The sequence below is a fragment of the Sardina pilchardus genome, chromosome 16 (assembly GCF_963854185.1).
Source record: "Sardina pilchardus chromosome 16, fSarPil1.1, whole genome shotgun sequence".
Lineage (NCBI taxonomy): Eukaryota > Metazoa > Chordata > Actinopteri > Clupeiformes > Clupeidae > Sardina > Sardina pilchardus.
The window spans coordinates 11,965,731-11,980,730 of record NC_085009.1 but is presented as its reverse complement, the minus strand read 5'-3'; the positions used below and the strand labels follow the sequence as shown (position 1 = coordinate 11,980,730).

The window sequence follows — 15,000 nt, the reverse complement described above, 5'->3', positions numbered from 1 at the left end:
GGCGGCCATGTTTTTCTCTCTCTCCCTCCCTTAAAAACATACTCCCTCTAGATCGCTTCTCCTCGTAAATGTCCTCATAACGCTACACACAGATGTCACTAATCTTACACTAAGCGAACAATTAGATGAACTAAGAGTACAATTAGATGAAAACAGGTTATTCAGCAAAATAAAACTGCTATTCTGACATCAAAGCTCAAGGAGCATTTAGGATCAATGGGCCCAACTGAGCCCTGTTGCATAACGATGTTGATTGCAACAGGCTTGTATCTGGTTTGTCTCATGCCAGAAAGTCTTAGCAGAAAAATTGGCAATGTACTGTATGTCTCTCTCTCTCTCTCTCTCTCTCTCTCTCTCTCTCTCTCTCTCTCTCTCTCTCTCTCTCTCTCTCTCTCTCTCTCTCTCTCTCTCTCTCTCTCTCTCTCTCTCTCTCTGTGTGTGTGTGTGTGTGTGTGTCCCACCTGCCCATAAAGTCGTCCTTCTTCCCCGTGTCTTTATCCCACACAGTGATGTCGATGAAGCCGCCATGCTCCTCATACAGGTGGAAGTCAAACTGTTCCCGCCACTGGGGGTTCAAAGTTTTAGGTATCGTCTGAAAAGACAAAAACAGCAGTGCACAGATCAGTGGAGATGGATGAATGATTCATTAATAATAATCCTACCACAGTCACATAACATGGTTTGTCTGTCTTTTGACTCAAAATCTGTCTACCTTTAAAAGAACACACCAACTTTTTGAGAAGCTAAGCTATGCTAAGCTAGGCTAACTGTGCAAGTTAGCCTAGCGAACATGTTCATGCCCCCAGAGTGTAACACTGCAGCTGCCTGGCTGCTCTAGCTCTGCTAACAGAGATCTATGTGAAATAATGCCAGAATTCTCCTTTAACTCTGGGATAGATGACAAATAAGCTAATATCCAAAATATGCATGTTCCTGTAAAGAACAGAATCAAATAATTCATTTTTCTGGAGTCAATGGCAGTGTCATGTCATTTGAATTCTGCCCAGGTTCAGGTCTGTGGTTAGGCTACCTATCATTGGAGCCACTTTGATTAGAAATAAACACCTGCTACTTGCTGTTGTTGCCAGAGTCAGAGATCTCATGCTTTGGAACTACATTGACATTTATTTATTTAACAGACACTTTTATTCAAAGCGACTATATACGTCAACTATATCACAAAGGCCAATGTCCCTGGAGCAACTCGGGGTTAAGTGCCTTTCTCAAGGGCACAACGGTGGAAGCCGGGAATTGAACCCACAACTTTCCAGGCTATACTGCATGCCAGCCCAGCTCCTTAACCACTATGCTACCGCTGACCAGAAGTGAAAGTGGTAGCGCGGCAGGGTGTCTATCTTGCTCAAGGGCACAATGGTGACTGCCGAGGAATTGAACCCTCAAATTTCTAGCTCCACTCTGCTACCACTGACAGGAAGTGAACGTGGTAGTGCTGTGTGACTTAAGGTGCCTCTCATGCAGCGTTTATACGTCCTCCCTCGCTCCTCGATGCCTCGATCCTCACTGATCTACATAAAGAATGATGGGGGGGGAAACAATGGGATAGTCTATCCAGTGTTAGTTATAGATCAGTGGGAACGCCCCTCGAGGATCGAGCATCGAGGATCGAGGAGGCATAATGAGAGGCACCCCAGGGTGTCTATCTGACCTTGCTCTTGTACTTCTGGTGGCCCATCCTGAACTTGACGTAGGGGTCGCTGAAGCCGTTGCTGTCCATGGGCTGGAGGCCACGCCCCTCGATGAGACTGATGCTCACGATGCCCCTCCACAGCTGCGCCTTCCTGTGCACGTCGGACAGACGCAGGCTCTGGTGATGCTGAAACTACACACACACACACACACACACACGCACACAGAGAGAGAGAACAGACACATACACACACACACACACACACACACACACACACAGCAGACACACACAGCAGACACGCACCCATGCACGCACACACACACACAGCAGACACACACACACACACACACACACACACACACACACACAGCAGACCCACACACATACACACACACACAGATTTCCATATAAGCTTTTTGGAGGGAGGGTGATTCTCATGGATTCTCATGGATTCCCTCACCACAATGTAGTGATAAAAAACACACACAAAGTGCACACGTACAAGCCAACAAGGAACAGAACACACCAGAAACAGACAACATACAGTACATCAGTGCAAGAGGAATTACAGCAATCCTGGTGAATCCTGGTTTGGATACTACTCAAAAGACTCAGCATACAGTAATTATCGTGGACACATTGTCACGGCTAAAGCGTCCAGAAATAGAATTGGAATGAGCCTGTAATCTCGGCTGCAGGTGAGTCGTATTCGTGTCCATTATTATGAAGTGGATTCGTGTTTCAGAGAACAATACGGGAAGACACGGCTATATAGTTCCCGGGCAAAGTAAGACATCTGCGTTATTTGTCAAACAAACAAATTTATATAAGATATCTCTGTCTCCTGTGCTCGATTTGGAAACTCATTAGTATGGCTTTTGTTGTGAGTGCATTTCATTAAACTTTGAAAAACCCTGCCACGCAAACACGCGGCTTTGATCTGGAGGCGAGCCTCTTAATTCTTTCTCTCCAGATATTAATGCTAAGTGGCTGACTGTGGCGCGAGCAGGCAAGCAAGCAGGCACACACACACACAGACTCTCTCACACACACTCACACACACACACTCTCTCTCTCTCACACACTCACACACACACACACAACCGCTGACACACTCCGGCGCGCGTGCAGCAGAAGCAGGAGAGAGCTAACAGGAGCGCAGTATGCTAATGTAGCCGGTCGGGTCCGCGTGATGCCGCTCTCCAGCGCCTCGCCTAATTGAAAGGGCTCGTAATTGTTTTGCTGCGACAGATTGCTCATTACGTCCAGGCCTGGTGCTGGATCTTGGACGGCCAATGAGGCGGTCCCTGCCAAACTAGGCCACGCAGGACGACATGCGAGAGACTGTCGTCGCAATTTGGGGGGGAAATAATAAAAAATAAAAAAAACGAGAGATCTCCATGCAAATATCCATCTGAGTGAAGAGGCCACGGCTGTTGTAAAAGAGGGGCCTCTTGTGACTGCCTCGGGCGAGATAAAGCGTCCTCCCTTGATACGGGTACATATCAATTAAGTGTTATTTTTCAGCCATGGCATCGTGCGGGGGACCAAGCGTAACATTTTAACATTTCATCGAGTTTACAAACGATATCCTCAGGCCAAGATGTATCAAGATGTGCCAGTGTGCAACAACAGTTACATAATCTATGTTTACATAACCCTCAAGTACAACTCGAGTTTTAAATACTTACAAAGTGTGAAGATCCCCTCACTCCTTCAATTCTATGCTTATCAATACTATTGAATATTATTCCGCTACACTAAAAACTACGAAATATAGTTACACTTCAACAGGGGCTAATATATATAGTCTGGTAATGACACAGCATATCCTAAGAGTTCAAAGGGGGTCAATGTTTTTTGGTTCCCCTATTAGTTGAATTTAACTTTCCTCTGAGGTTGAATCTTTTATCATTTGAAAACAATGGGAGGTAATCCATAATCCCACTCGCCGCTGGCAGGCAGGTCCTACTGTGTGTCTACGACAGCTCAGCGTTCACCAGATCCAGCTTCATTAAAGACGGGAGGCAGGCTGAGGCGAGTAAAAATAGACACTGACGGAGGGGGGCGCCCGGGACTGGGACATGTAATGCGCTAGCTGGGGCTGCTGGTGTGGAGGTAGTTAGCTAGCGCAGCAGCTAATTCCCAGCCTGAGTCCCACCCGGCACTGGCCCAGTTTGCAGCATCAAAGACCGGGCTTACGGAGGGGGGGCGTGGGTGGGCGAGAGCGGCAGTAGGGCGTCTTCCACACACGCGCATTAAAAAGAGAGGCGCTTTCATGTTTCCAGGGGGCTCCTGGATGGCTCGCCAAAAAAAGCGAGCGCCACAGAACTGGAGCCCAAAACGTAGCGGGGTGTGACCTAACCCCATACGGCTGCTGTGGAGCCTACAAAAGAGGCTGGCTGCTCTGAAACTCGTCCTATCACACACATCAGACTTCTCGTTTCTGTAAGGCCTAGTCTCACACACACACACACACACACACACACACACACACACATACAGTACAAACATACACACACACACACATACACATCCTCGTATGTGAGTGACTGAATAGAATGAAAAAAAAGACAGGCCTGTTTGGAAAAGCTTCTGAGGAAAACTCTTAAAAGTGTTTGAGTTAAACGCCGTTCTCAACTTTTTAAATCGTGTCTGATGAGGAGTGCTTCCCCGTGCTAAGTGCACTCGGCTGATCAGCCATGAGATAATGCACCACCACAACGACATGCACGGACCAGTAAGACCAAACTGACCTTTCCACTAGCATGCCACAAGTTCAGATGAGAAATAACAACAACAAAAAAACAAATGAGTTCTGACCAAACCAAACCAAACCAAACCAATGAAGCAAAAGAAGACAAAAGAAATCGCTGAAGATGGGAAATCAAGGATCAGCTGGACAAGTAATGAGAAACTGGGACAAGAAGGAGAGCAGGAGTGGGAGAGGAAAGATAGTAGACACTCTTCCACACCCCCACATCTTGGTCAGGGTACTTGTTGTTCCCAAATGGATCTCTTTTCCGAAAATAGCGCATCCATAATAGTCTTGCAATCAAGCCTTTTTTTTCGTCTCCATTTTGAACTGAAACAAAACAATAGGGACAAAAAAAAGGAATGAGGCTGGTCCTTCCGGCCTTCCGGCTTCAGCTGAAGGTCGAGGGTCAGTTCGCCCCTGAGCAGTGAGGCCAGCTTAAAGATGACAGTGAAGAGTGCTTTATTTTCTCACTGAACAGCTGCAATATACATGCACCTTCTCCACCCTCGACACTTTTGGGACCTGGGTCAAAAAAGCAGCGATGTAAAAGTCCAGCTTCAGAAAGGAGTCCTGCCATGTATTAGTTCTACCTGTACGCTTAGCACAGGTGATTTCACCAATTTACATGACTCCGGACTTTTACACCTCTGCAGAAAAGTACAAGAGTACAAGTACACCTCTGCAGTAGTGTACGCAGACATCGCGCAATGTGACGCGTTGTCTTACCTTGTTACCTTATTCAGATGACTTGACCAAAATTTGTTTCATTCAGACTGGTCTGGTTGGTAGACCAGAATCAGTCACGTCACACAGAAAACACCTCGTACTCCCTCTCACCAGAAGAGGGCGCCATAATCCCCTCAGTCTGTATATTGCAGCACGTAGAAAATAAATGGAGCAGAGGAGATGCTGGCTGGAGCAGACTGGTCAGGACAACGGACACAGAGAAGCGAGAGAGGGGGTTGGGGGGGGGGGGGGGGGGGGTCGGGGCTTCCGACCGGAACAGAGCAAAGCACTGCAGAAGCAGTGAGTGGAAGCTGATGAATGTGCAGTTGTTGCTGTTGTTGTTTTAGAGGGGTGGGGGTGGGACACAGATGACATGCTGTAGATTACCTTACTGGACCTTTTCCAGCTCCTTCTCAATAGCATGGTCTGTAAATGAGACAAAGCCAGTGTAAACAAGCCAGCCCTTTCCATATGAGCTGCGATGAGAAGGGGCTTAAAGGGGGGGGCCAACGGGCAGCCCAGGCCAGCGACGACAGCAGGGACACACACACACACACTCTCTCTTATACACACACACACACACACACACTCTCTCTTACACAAACACACACACACTGTGCAAATTAAACATCTTATCTTCTAACAAAAGAGCTAGACACATACATATCCTGAGCAAGGTGAAGAGGCAGAAAGAAAGTGAGAGCAAGAAAAAGATTGAGTGAGAGAGAGATAGAGCTATAGAGAGAGAGAGAGAGACAGCAAGAGAGAGAGAGAGAGAGAGAGAGAGAGAAATGATATCCATATCCACACGTCATAGAACAAGTATTTCCAGTATGTGTTTGACATACAGATACTGTTCATGCTTTGCTTAGGGGGGTTACCCCCCCAAGTGAGGCTTAAAGCAGCATTAACTGGAAGCAAATACCAACGATCAGTTAGGCATTATCAACACAATCAACAAACACACAAAATAACAGCTGCCTGGAATGAGGCCTCTACATGAAAGCTGCGATGATGGTGATGTGCCCAGCAGAGCAGGAACTGGCTCCTCTTCCCTGATACATCCATCCAGAGTGGTAGATAAAACAGAGTGGCGACACTCCCATAGACCTCCATAGGAAAAAATGGCAGCGCTTTTTCCAAGTTACTTCTGCGTTATGGGAGTTTTTGGAACTATTAAAAGCCAATCTCTTAGTCAGTAGTTAATGAGTTAATTGGTTACACCCTCCAGCATCCAGGAGCACACCCCACCCTTCTGCGATTCAGCCATTCAGCGCAGGTTTTTTTGGAACTTTTGATCATGTGGCGGCAACATCAAAGAGTGTCGCAACTCTCTCTTTCAGAGTAGAGACCGACAGAACGAAAAGACCCTGGCTGTGTCTCAAACCGCCTTCTTCCCTCAGTACACTGGCTAGTGTGCACTGAGTGCTTACTTGCATTGTGCTGCACTTTTCGATGGTTAGTATCATCCCAATATCTGCACTACTGTACATACTTGAACTAAGTATTTGAAGTGTGCACGTAGGCGGTTTGAGACACAGTGTCATTCAGCTAACGTTTGGTTTCATTTCTCATTCATCAGCAAACTGTTTTTCATGGAGCTCTTGTTTCCATGTATTTTCAATTAGTTCCTACCCTCCTGTGGGAAAGTGTTTTTTTTTCTATTACTCTCCAGACCATCATAGTGGTCAAGTGGGAAGGAATTGTGTAATATCTGCAGGTGTCCAGGGGAGGGCGCTAGGAAGGACGAGTACAACGCCGGTTTGAGGTTGTGCCAGGATATGCGAGCATCTCTCTTAGCTCAGCATGGGGGCCTTGGAGAAAGTTGCAAAGAGTTGAGCTCGCATCCTATAGAATAAAGCCGTGCACAGTAACTAAGATATCAGATCAAACAGACTCACAGCAGTCCCAAGTGGGCCCATGTTCTACATAATACGGTACAATTAAATGAACAAAGCCGAAATAGCTGCATCTCGTTGTAATGAAGATACATCTACTTCTAATCAAGGAGGCCCTCCGAGATAGAAAAAGAGCGAGGGAGATTAAAGAGATGGTTTCTTTCTTTCTTTGAAACTTGTTTACTTTTTCTTTTCTTGTACTTTTCCCTCAGCCAAAGCACAGTGGCATTTGTACAACAAGCCATACGAGCGGCTTCGACTCGGCATCTGAGAAGCAGAGCGTTCAAATCTGTCCGATCTCTCTCTGCCGTCCAGGCGACATACTGGTCACTCGCTGCTTGAGAGACGTTCAAAATGGACCGATTTCAATGTCGGCTCTCAACCCATCACCAGACAACTGCACACTGAGCATCTGAGAGGATCATGCAGTCGTGAGCCAGGACTTTCAATTATGATATAACAGCAAGACTCATAATGGGACTCAAACAAGAAAACTCCTATTTCTGTTGCTTACATAAAAAAACACTACTGGAAACACAAGCTTACCATTAACTACTGTATGTACAACCTAAAACAAAAATGGGACTCAAATGAGAAAACTCCAATTAATGTTGCTTTCATAAAAAAACACTACTGGAACACTTGCTTATCATCAACTATGTACAACCAAAAACATTTTATGAGACCAATAAGACTTTCTACATAAGTCATACTGTATCATCCTGGGAAGCAGGATAGAAGATGTACTGATTTATTTGTATTTAATTAATTTATTTATTATTGATACATTTATAAAAATCCACACACAGCACTGCTAAAAAGTGCAATAAAAACATACATTACCCAAGGACAAAAGAACACATGATGCGTGGTCTCTGTGAGGCATGAAGCCTCGCTGTCTGATTTTCTTTTTCTTTTTACAAGAAGTCTTCAGAAGATGTTTGCAATGACACATTAAGGTATAATCTCCCAACCATCTGTCCAGGGCTGGCTCTAGGGGTGGGCCAGGGTGGGCTAAGCCCACCCAAGCATTGTGTCTTGCCCACCAAGACAAACCCAAGATTTTTTTTTTTTTTTTTTGCAGCTCAAACCCAGCTTGGTTGTAGATGAGTTAGTGTTGAGTGTAATGGTAGTTAGCTGGTATGTAACTGTGCAGTATGTACCTTAAGTAAACATCCCTCCTGATGCCTTAAGAGACATGATTTATAAAAATCCAAACCGTCTGGTTCGCTTGTCTCGTTGTTTGTTCAGGACATGTACAGTGTGCATAGAGAAAAAAAAAAATAACATCAAGAATCGCACAAAACCAAAAACCGTAACCCTAAGAGCATTGATATGAACCGAACCATTGGGTTTTGTGAACTGTGTCATCCCTAGTACACACACACACACACAAACACACACACACACACACAATATACCTTCCCATCCACATACACAAATACACACCTAGTCCTTCCACATACACACACACACCAACACTACCAAAAAACAAACACGAAAAAAAAAAACACTCACAAAACAAAAACCTGCATGGCAAACAATTTGTGAATCACTCAGATCCTATAACCCCACACCAAATCTGCAAAACCACACACTAATTCTCAGTCTTTCATTCAGTTATCAATTTCACAAAACACCACACACAACTCTCCACCTACTGTAACACAAAAATCCAACAGGTTACTTGATTTTTTATTATCAAACACAGCCTATCAAAATGCAACACTTATTTGCCTCAATCACTCTTCATTATGTGCAGACTTGTGTTTAAGCAGTTGTAAATGACTGCTAACTGTATACGCTAACGGTATAATCTTTATTTGCAATATAAATTGTTGCATAGTTTTCTGTGTAGGCTTGGTTGAATGCAATGCAAAATAACAAGCAGGCCTAGAATCCAACAAAATAACTTAGCCTACCAGATGATGTCCAAAAGTGTGTACTAGTGATGCATGCCAAGCTTTTAAATTGCTGATAAGACCAAACCGGTACACTCTATACTTTGAAACATTCTGTAAATTCAGCCTCATTGTTGTCAAGCTCTGAAACACATAGGCCTGAACGCCCATCTCAACGTGCTGTTTGTGTGTGTGTGTGTGTGTGTGTGTCAATTTTGATCCAATTTGAGTGCTTTACTTAGTTGCCCAACCAAAATTTCTTCCAGTGTAAACCAGCCCACCCAAGTGTAGTAGGCAGGCTAGAGCCGGTCCTGTATCTGTGTGTGTGTGTGTGTGTGTGTGTGTGTGTGTGTGTGTGTGTGTGTGAGTGTGTGAGGTGGGAACTTACAGCATCTCGGAGGTCCCCTTCTTTGGGGGTCACAGTGACGTTGAGGTCCAGAGTGCCCAGGTCATGGTCAGGATAGTGTGGGTCTTTAAGGTCAAGGGTCACATCGAGGGATCTGAAGAATCATTCCTTGACACTGTAATAAACCGCTAGCACCACATGAAATACACGGCAAGAAGCCTCATACTACCAGCTAACTGAGTCATAACTACATAACGATAGCATTTTTGCACAACTGGATAATAACACTGGCTGTTATAATTGTTTAATGTCTTCAGCTTGGCATCACTACCGTGTGGGGATGAGGCAATTCTGAGTTGCACTACCAACATTCAACACAGGGTGGCAACAAATGACTAAAGAACATACAGTATAATAAACTGTATACTGTAGTGATGCGCGGTTCAGCCCGTTACCCGCGGATATCCGCGGGTTTACCCGCGGGTCGGGCGGATTTGGGTAGGCCTAGTAGTTTTTTCTAAATATTGCGGGTGGGTCGGGTCAAAAAAGTAAACTCTCACTTGTTAACTTCCGACATATTAGGTGGCGATGCGCCTGCAATAGGCTACACAGGAGGTGTGGTCGAACGCAAACATAATTTCTCCTAAATTCAGCACCCAATTGCGCCATGCGTGACTGACTGAAAAAAGTCAATCGCGCATTGCTACTTTATGGACATGGAGCCTATGATCTGGGATATCGAAGGTTGTGCACAATGCGAGAACACCTTGCTTCTGTCATATACACGAATAAACAGCTGTGCTTGTTAAATGCTTGGCAGTGTTTAACGCAAAAATAGGCTAGCCTATGAAGTTGCAATATGAATGGAAACTTTGTTATGTCCATGAAGATGAGATTTAACACTGGCTATGTCTAGGCTGCAGATTATGGTGTGGAAGAGCGCAGATTGTCAAAATGACCGATTATTGTAACCCGCTGTTGTCCTCATGTGGGAGAATTAGGCTAATTAGGCTACGAAAGACGTTAGGTGCGTTTTTTCCTTTCCGCGGGTCGGGTCGGATTTGGGTCTGAATTCGAACATATTTTTGCGGATTGGGCGGGGCGGTTTGGATCTCCTGAAGAGTCGGGTTGGGGCGGGTTTTAAAAAAAGCCCACCCGCGCATCACTAGTATACTGCATTACTTGTACTCTGCACAATGACAATAAAGTTGAATGTAATGCAATCTAATCTAATATAAGTACTTTTTTATATTTAACTAAATTCAACAATGAGATAAAAAATAAATGATTAGAAATACACATTGGTGACTATGGTGACTGTTAGCTGGGGGGATGTAGACACCTCTGATGCTCAAGGGATTCCAGATAGACGTAGGCGGAACCCATGAAGTCGTCCTGCAGTCCGAAGTCATAATCGAAGACCTACAGCAGAACACAGAGAGCAGTCCATACAGATACACCTCAGAGGACTCAAGGCTCACAATGATACATGCATAATAAACTGCACTTACACTTTTTACACACTGTCATATGAACTGTACACACACTGCACTTTGTACTTTCTCTTGCTACTTATTAAAATTCAAATTAAAAAAAAATATTCTCCACAATATTCTCGATGCTCGATCCTCGATGGGCATTCCCACTGATCTATAACTAACACTGGATAGACTATCCCATTGTTTTCGCCCCATCATTTTTTATGTCGATCAGTGAGGATCGAGGCCCGAGGAGCGAGGGAGGACGTATAAAAGCCCAAATGAGAGGCACCCAATGTCCACTGCTTGTGCTCACAATCAAACACTCTCTACTGCCCCCTAGTGGTTTTACCTTGACATAGAGTGGCTCTCTCAGCGTGTCCACTAGCAGGGAGACCCGCTCATCCCACACCGGGTTCAGGTTCTTGTGGATGGTCTTGCTGCGGAACACCTCCTTCCCTGCTATCTTGAACTTCACATAGGGGTCACTGGTACCTGGAGAGGAGAAGAGGGGAGAGCTGTTTAAATCAGATGAAGTCAAACTGAATGTGTGTGTCTGTGTGTGTGTGTGTGTGTGTGTGTGTGTGTGTGTGTGTGTGTACACGGACTTACATGCAGTTACAGACACACATTTGGTGGAGAAAACAAACTCGTGTTTGCCTTTGCAGAACAAACGACACAGAATAAAATGCATTTGCAGTTAATTATTCAACATTACTAAAATATTCAACAACACTAAACAGCTGCAAGATCATTGTGAACATTTGCAAAACTGTGTCTTTTATGCTGCATTTAAAACAATATTACATTTCCAAACATGCTGCAGGAGCGATGTTTGTGGTTTAGAACAGAGAGGAGCTCCTTCAGCTGTAGAGATAACTGCGATTAGTTGTAACATCACAGATCCATTAACCACCTTAATTTCTCTCCGAAGCAAAACCGATTTTTTTAGCAGATTCACATTCCTGTTGATCTGCAAAGTCACAAAACCGTATTCATTTAACATTAGCATCCCTTGCAAAGGCTTAGCATGCTACACAGGTCCTCAATGATAAAGATCATCTCAACACTAATGCCAGGGAGGTTCATTTCATTTATTGCTTTTACTGAATTAGTTCTGCAGCACATACAGAAGATTAGAGACACTATAACCATAGATCTTGCAAATGAAGAAAATGCAACTGAAATTGGGAGCTGAATCTTGTTTGAGTGTGAAAGCTAGACCAGACCAATCAGCCTTGAATAGGTAATACCAACAGTGTATAATCAATGGTGCTATTAAAACAACAGTTCACTTTAATCAGCTTAAACTCTGTTTATATGCTCTCATATGTTATTTGAGAGAGCAAAAGATAAAATAAGAAGTATGCAACATTTCAAGATGTACTTCTAAACCTGGTCATCATCTCTACACGTCTTTTCTATTTGCACTTCACATCTGCATAGAGTTCTGATGAACGCATGCCGCATTGAATCTACGCACACACGACTGCTTTCTCTGGTTCAAAAAAAGTCTGTACAACCTCAGCTTCACTTTGACCCCACACATACATCCACTCTCATTCCATTCTAGCGTCGCATCTTGGGCCTTGAGTAATGCACTTGTTGCTCGTATCGTGACTAGCTACGGTGACTTAAAGCTAATAGTGGGACCTGACGCTCAGTTCCCATGAGTGTATTATCGGCCCGTGGCGGCCTTAATGACCCGGAGCTGATGTGCTTTCTGCCCTCTGCCTCTGCAGCGTCACGCTGCGTCTGTCGTGCCACACGGACTGACCCCGACTGACTCCGACCTCGCTGTACCCCCCCCCCCTCGGGCCTGCCCGCTCCAGCACCTCTGCCTCGGTGCTCTCTCCCCCGTTGTTGATGTTGTTATTTTGGGGGGCGGGGGGGGGGGGCGTGCTCAGTGAGCTCAGCGAGCACTCCAAAACAGTAGCTGTGCCTTAGCCCGAGGCCTGCGGTCATGTGACGGCGGTAAAGGGCTGTGATTGGGTGGTGCGGTGGAGCAGACAATGTGCAGACTAAATGTGCAGTTTGGGTGCCATGGGGCTCGCGGAGGGTGAGCGCAGCCTCATCTGGTCCTGCTGAGTCATGGTACACAACACAGGCATGGGTGCACACACACACTGAGATGCGCACACACACACACACATACACACATACACACGGGGATGCACACACACACACACACACACACAGGGATGCACACACACACACAGAGAGATGCACACACACACACACACAGGGATGCACATACACAGAGATGCACACACACACACACACACACACACAGGGATGCACACACACACAGAGATGCACACACACACACACACACACACACACACACAGGGATGAACACACACACAGAGAGATGCACACACACACACATGCACGCACCAACACACAGAGAGACAAACACACACGCACACACACACACACACACACACACACACACACGCACATACATAGGTACACACCGATACATACACACACACACAATCACACACAGGCACACACAGAGACACACACACAGACAGACACACAGACAGACAAACAGACAGACAGACAGACAGACACACACACACACACACACACACACACACACACACAGGCAAGCACACACACACACACACACACACGCACACACACACACATGCACACACAGCCACACAATGCTTGTATACTCTATTAGTTGGTTCTCCCTCCATTTCACTGTGTGCATGGGGAGAAATGTGCACAACCCCTGATCTTCCAACAGACAAGCCAACAAACCAGATGTGCACTTTTGCCATCAATAAAACAAGGACATCACTGGCCATTGTGTGAAAACTGTATTACTGCAATAAGCTCTCCCGAACAAGAATAATTCACCAGGCTTTGGGGAGACGGAGAGTGTAAACACACATTTTCAAATATCAGACATCAGTTGATTTCCCGTAAAGGCCATGTGCAATTTACAGTAATGGGGTATGTGCCAAGAGAGGAAAGCTGCCAGGCTTTAACTGACGCATTCAGATCAAGTTCAGTCGGGAAACTCTTTCAAAACACCCCTCTTGACTAATCTCACAGCTTAGTTTCTATCTGAGTGGTCGGGTGGGGTGTGACAGTTTTGGTTTCACTGTGGCCGTGATAATGTACGGTACTGAAGGCCGTATCATTTATTTTATTTCACTTTATTTTATGTATTGTGTCTGTGACAAGCAACACGTTGCATTTGGTCCTACAACTATGGGACTGTAAAAGGCATTTTTTGTATCGATCATTAAGTCCTATTCTTAAATAGCTTACTGCATGCTGTGTTTGTTCCCTGTCTAGACCTGAATCTACAACTCTCTGCATGTCTCAGATTATGTGGCGTATAACCGGTTGGATACGCAGATTATGGGGGATTGCTGATGGGTGAATTGAGGAACATTCTTCTTGCTCTTTGCTGAGAGCACATTTGAGAATATCCCCCCTTCTCTAAGACTAATTGTTGCACACATCATATACAATCATAATCATGTATAGTTACAGTACATTTGCTTCAAAGGATGGAAGTGTAGGGTGATTCTACCTCCATTTTCCAAAACAAATTAGCCGGACAGACAGACAGACATTATTACAACAGGGGCTGATAATTCATACAGTATACTTTGCAGTCATGTGACTACTGGGCATGACACATGGACAACAATGGCTAACGTTTGCATGTGACATCTGTTCCGTCGTGTGATGAAGTACTGCTATCTGGCATGTCGTTTTCACCTCAAAACCAACCAACTTTCATATAGTAAAACTGGCGACATCCTGGGAATATCCTTGATAAGTTTACTGGGTTTTGTTGCTGGAGAATCATGTCCTTGGCCACCAGACATGTAGCTGTCTTGTGAGGTCACATGCAAAGTATGAATACTATACACAAGACACAGCCTAAAGGATGGCAGAACAGTGAATAGATACAGTACATTCACCACGCAAATGCATTACCTTTCAGAAATCAGGGAGATGGTGATGCAGATGCACACACAAAACACGTCTACACTATCGCCAGTAGATGGCAGTATTAGCTCACTGTGCATCACTGTGGGATAACCCAGCCCATGGCCAGCGCATCAGTCAAAGCAGCAGCCCATTTGCCGCAGTCCATTAAAGCCCCTCTCCATCAGCCTGAAGGCCATTTCACAAGCCCCCCCCACCCCCCACCTCCACCCACCCACATGGCCTGTGGATTAATAAGGACACCTACTCCTACACACACACACA

At 45.2% G+C, this 15,000-nt stretch overlaps 1 protein-coding gene across 1 annotated transcript in view; it reads right to left on the bottom strand.

Moving 5' to 3' along the window:
• LOC134059877 (multiple C2 and transmembrane domain-containing protein 1-like) overlaps positions 1-15,000 on the bottom strand; it is a gene marked incomplete in the record, with an annotated part of 193,684 nt that overhangs the window by 81,799 nt on the left and 96,885 nt on the right. The window contains 6 exon segments of the mRNA XM_062516413.1: positions 462-592; positions 1,667-1,840; positions 5,520-5,558; positions 9,320-9,431; positions 10,620-10,699; positions 11,108-11,250. Of these exon segments, the coding sequence (XP_062372397.1) occupies positions 462-592; positions 1,667-1,840; positions 5,520-5,558; positions 9,320-9,431; positions 10,620-10,699; positions 11,108-11,250 (679 nt within the window).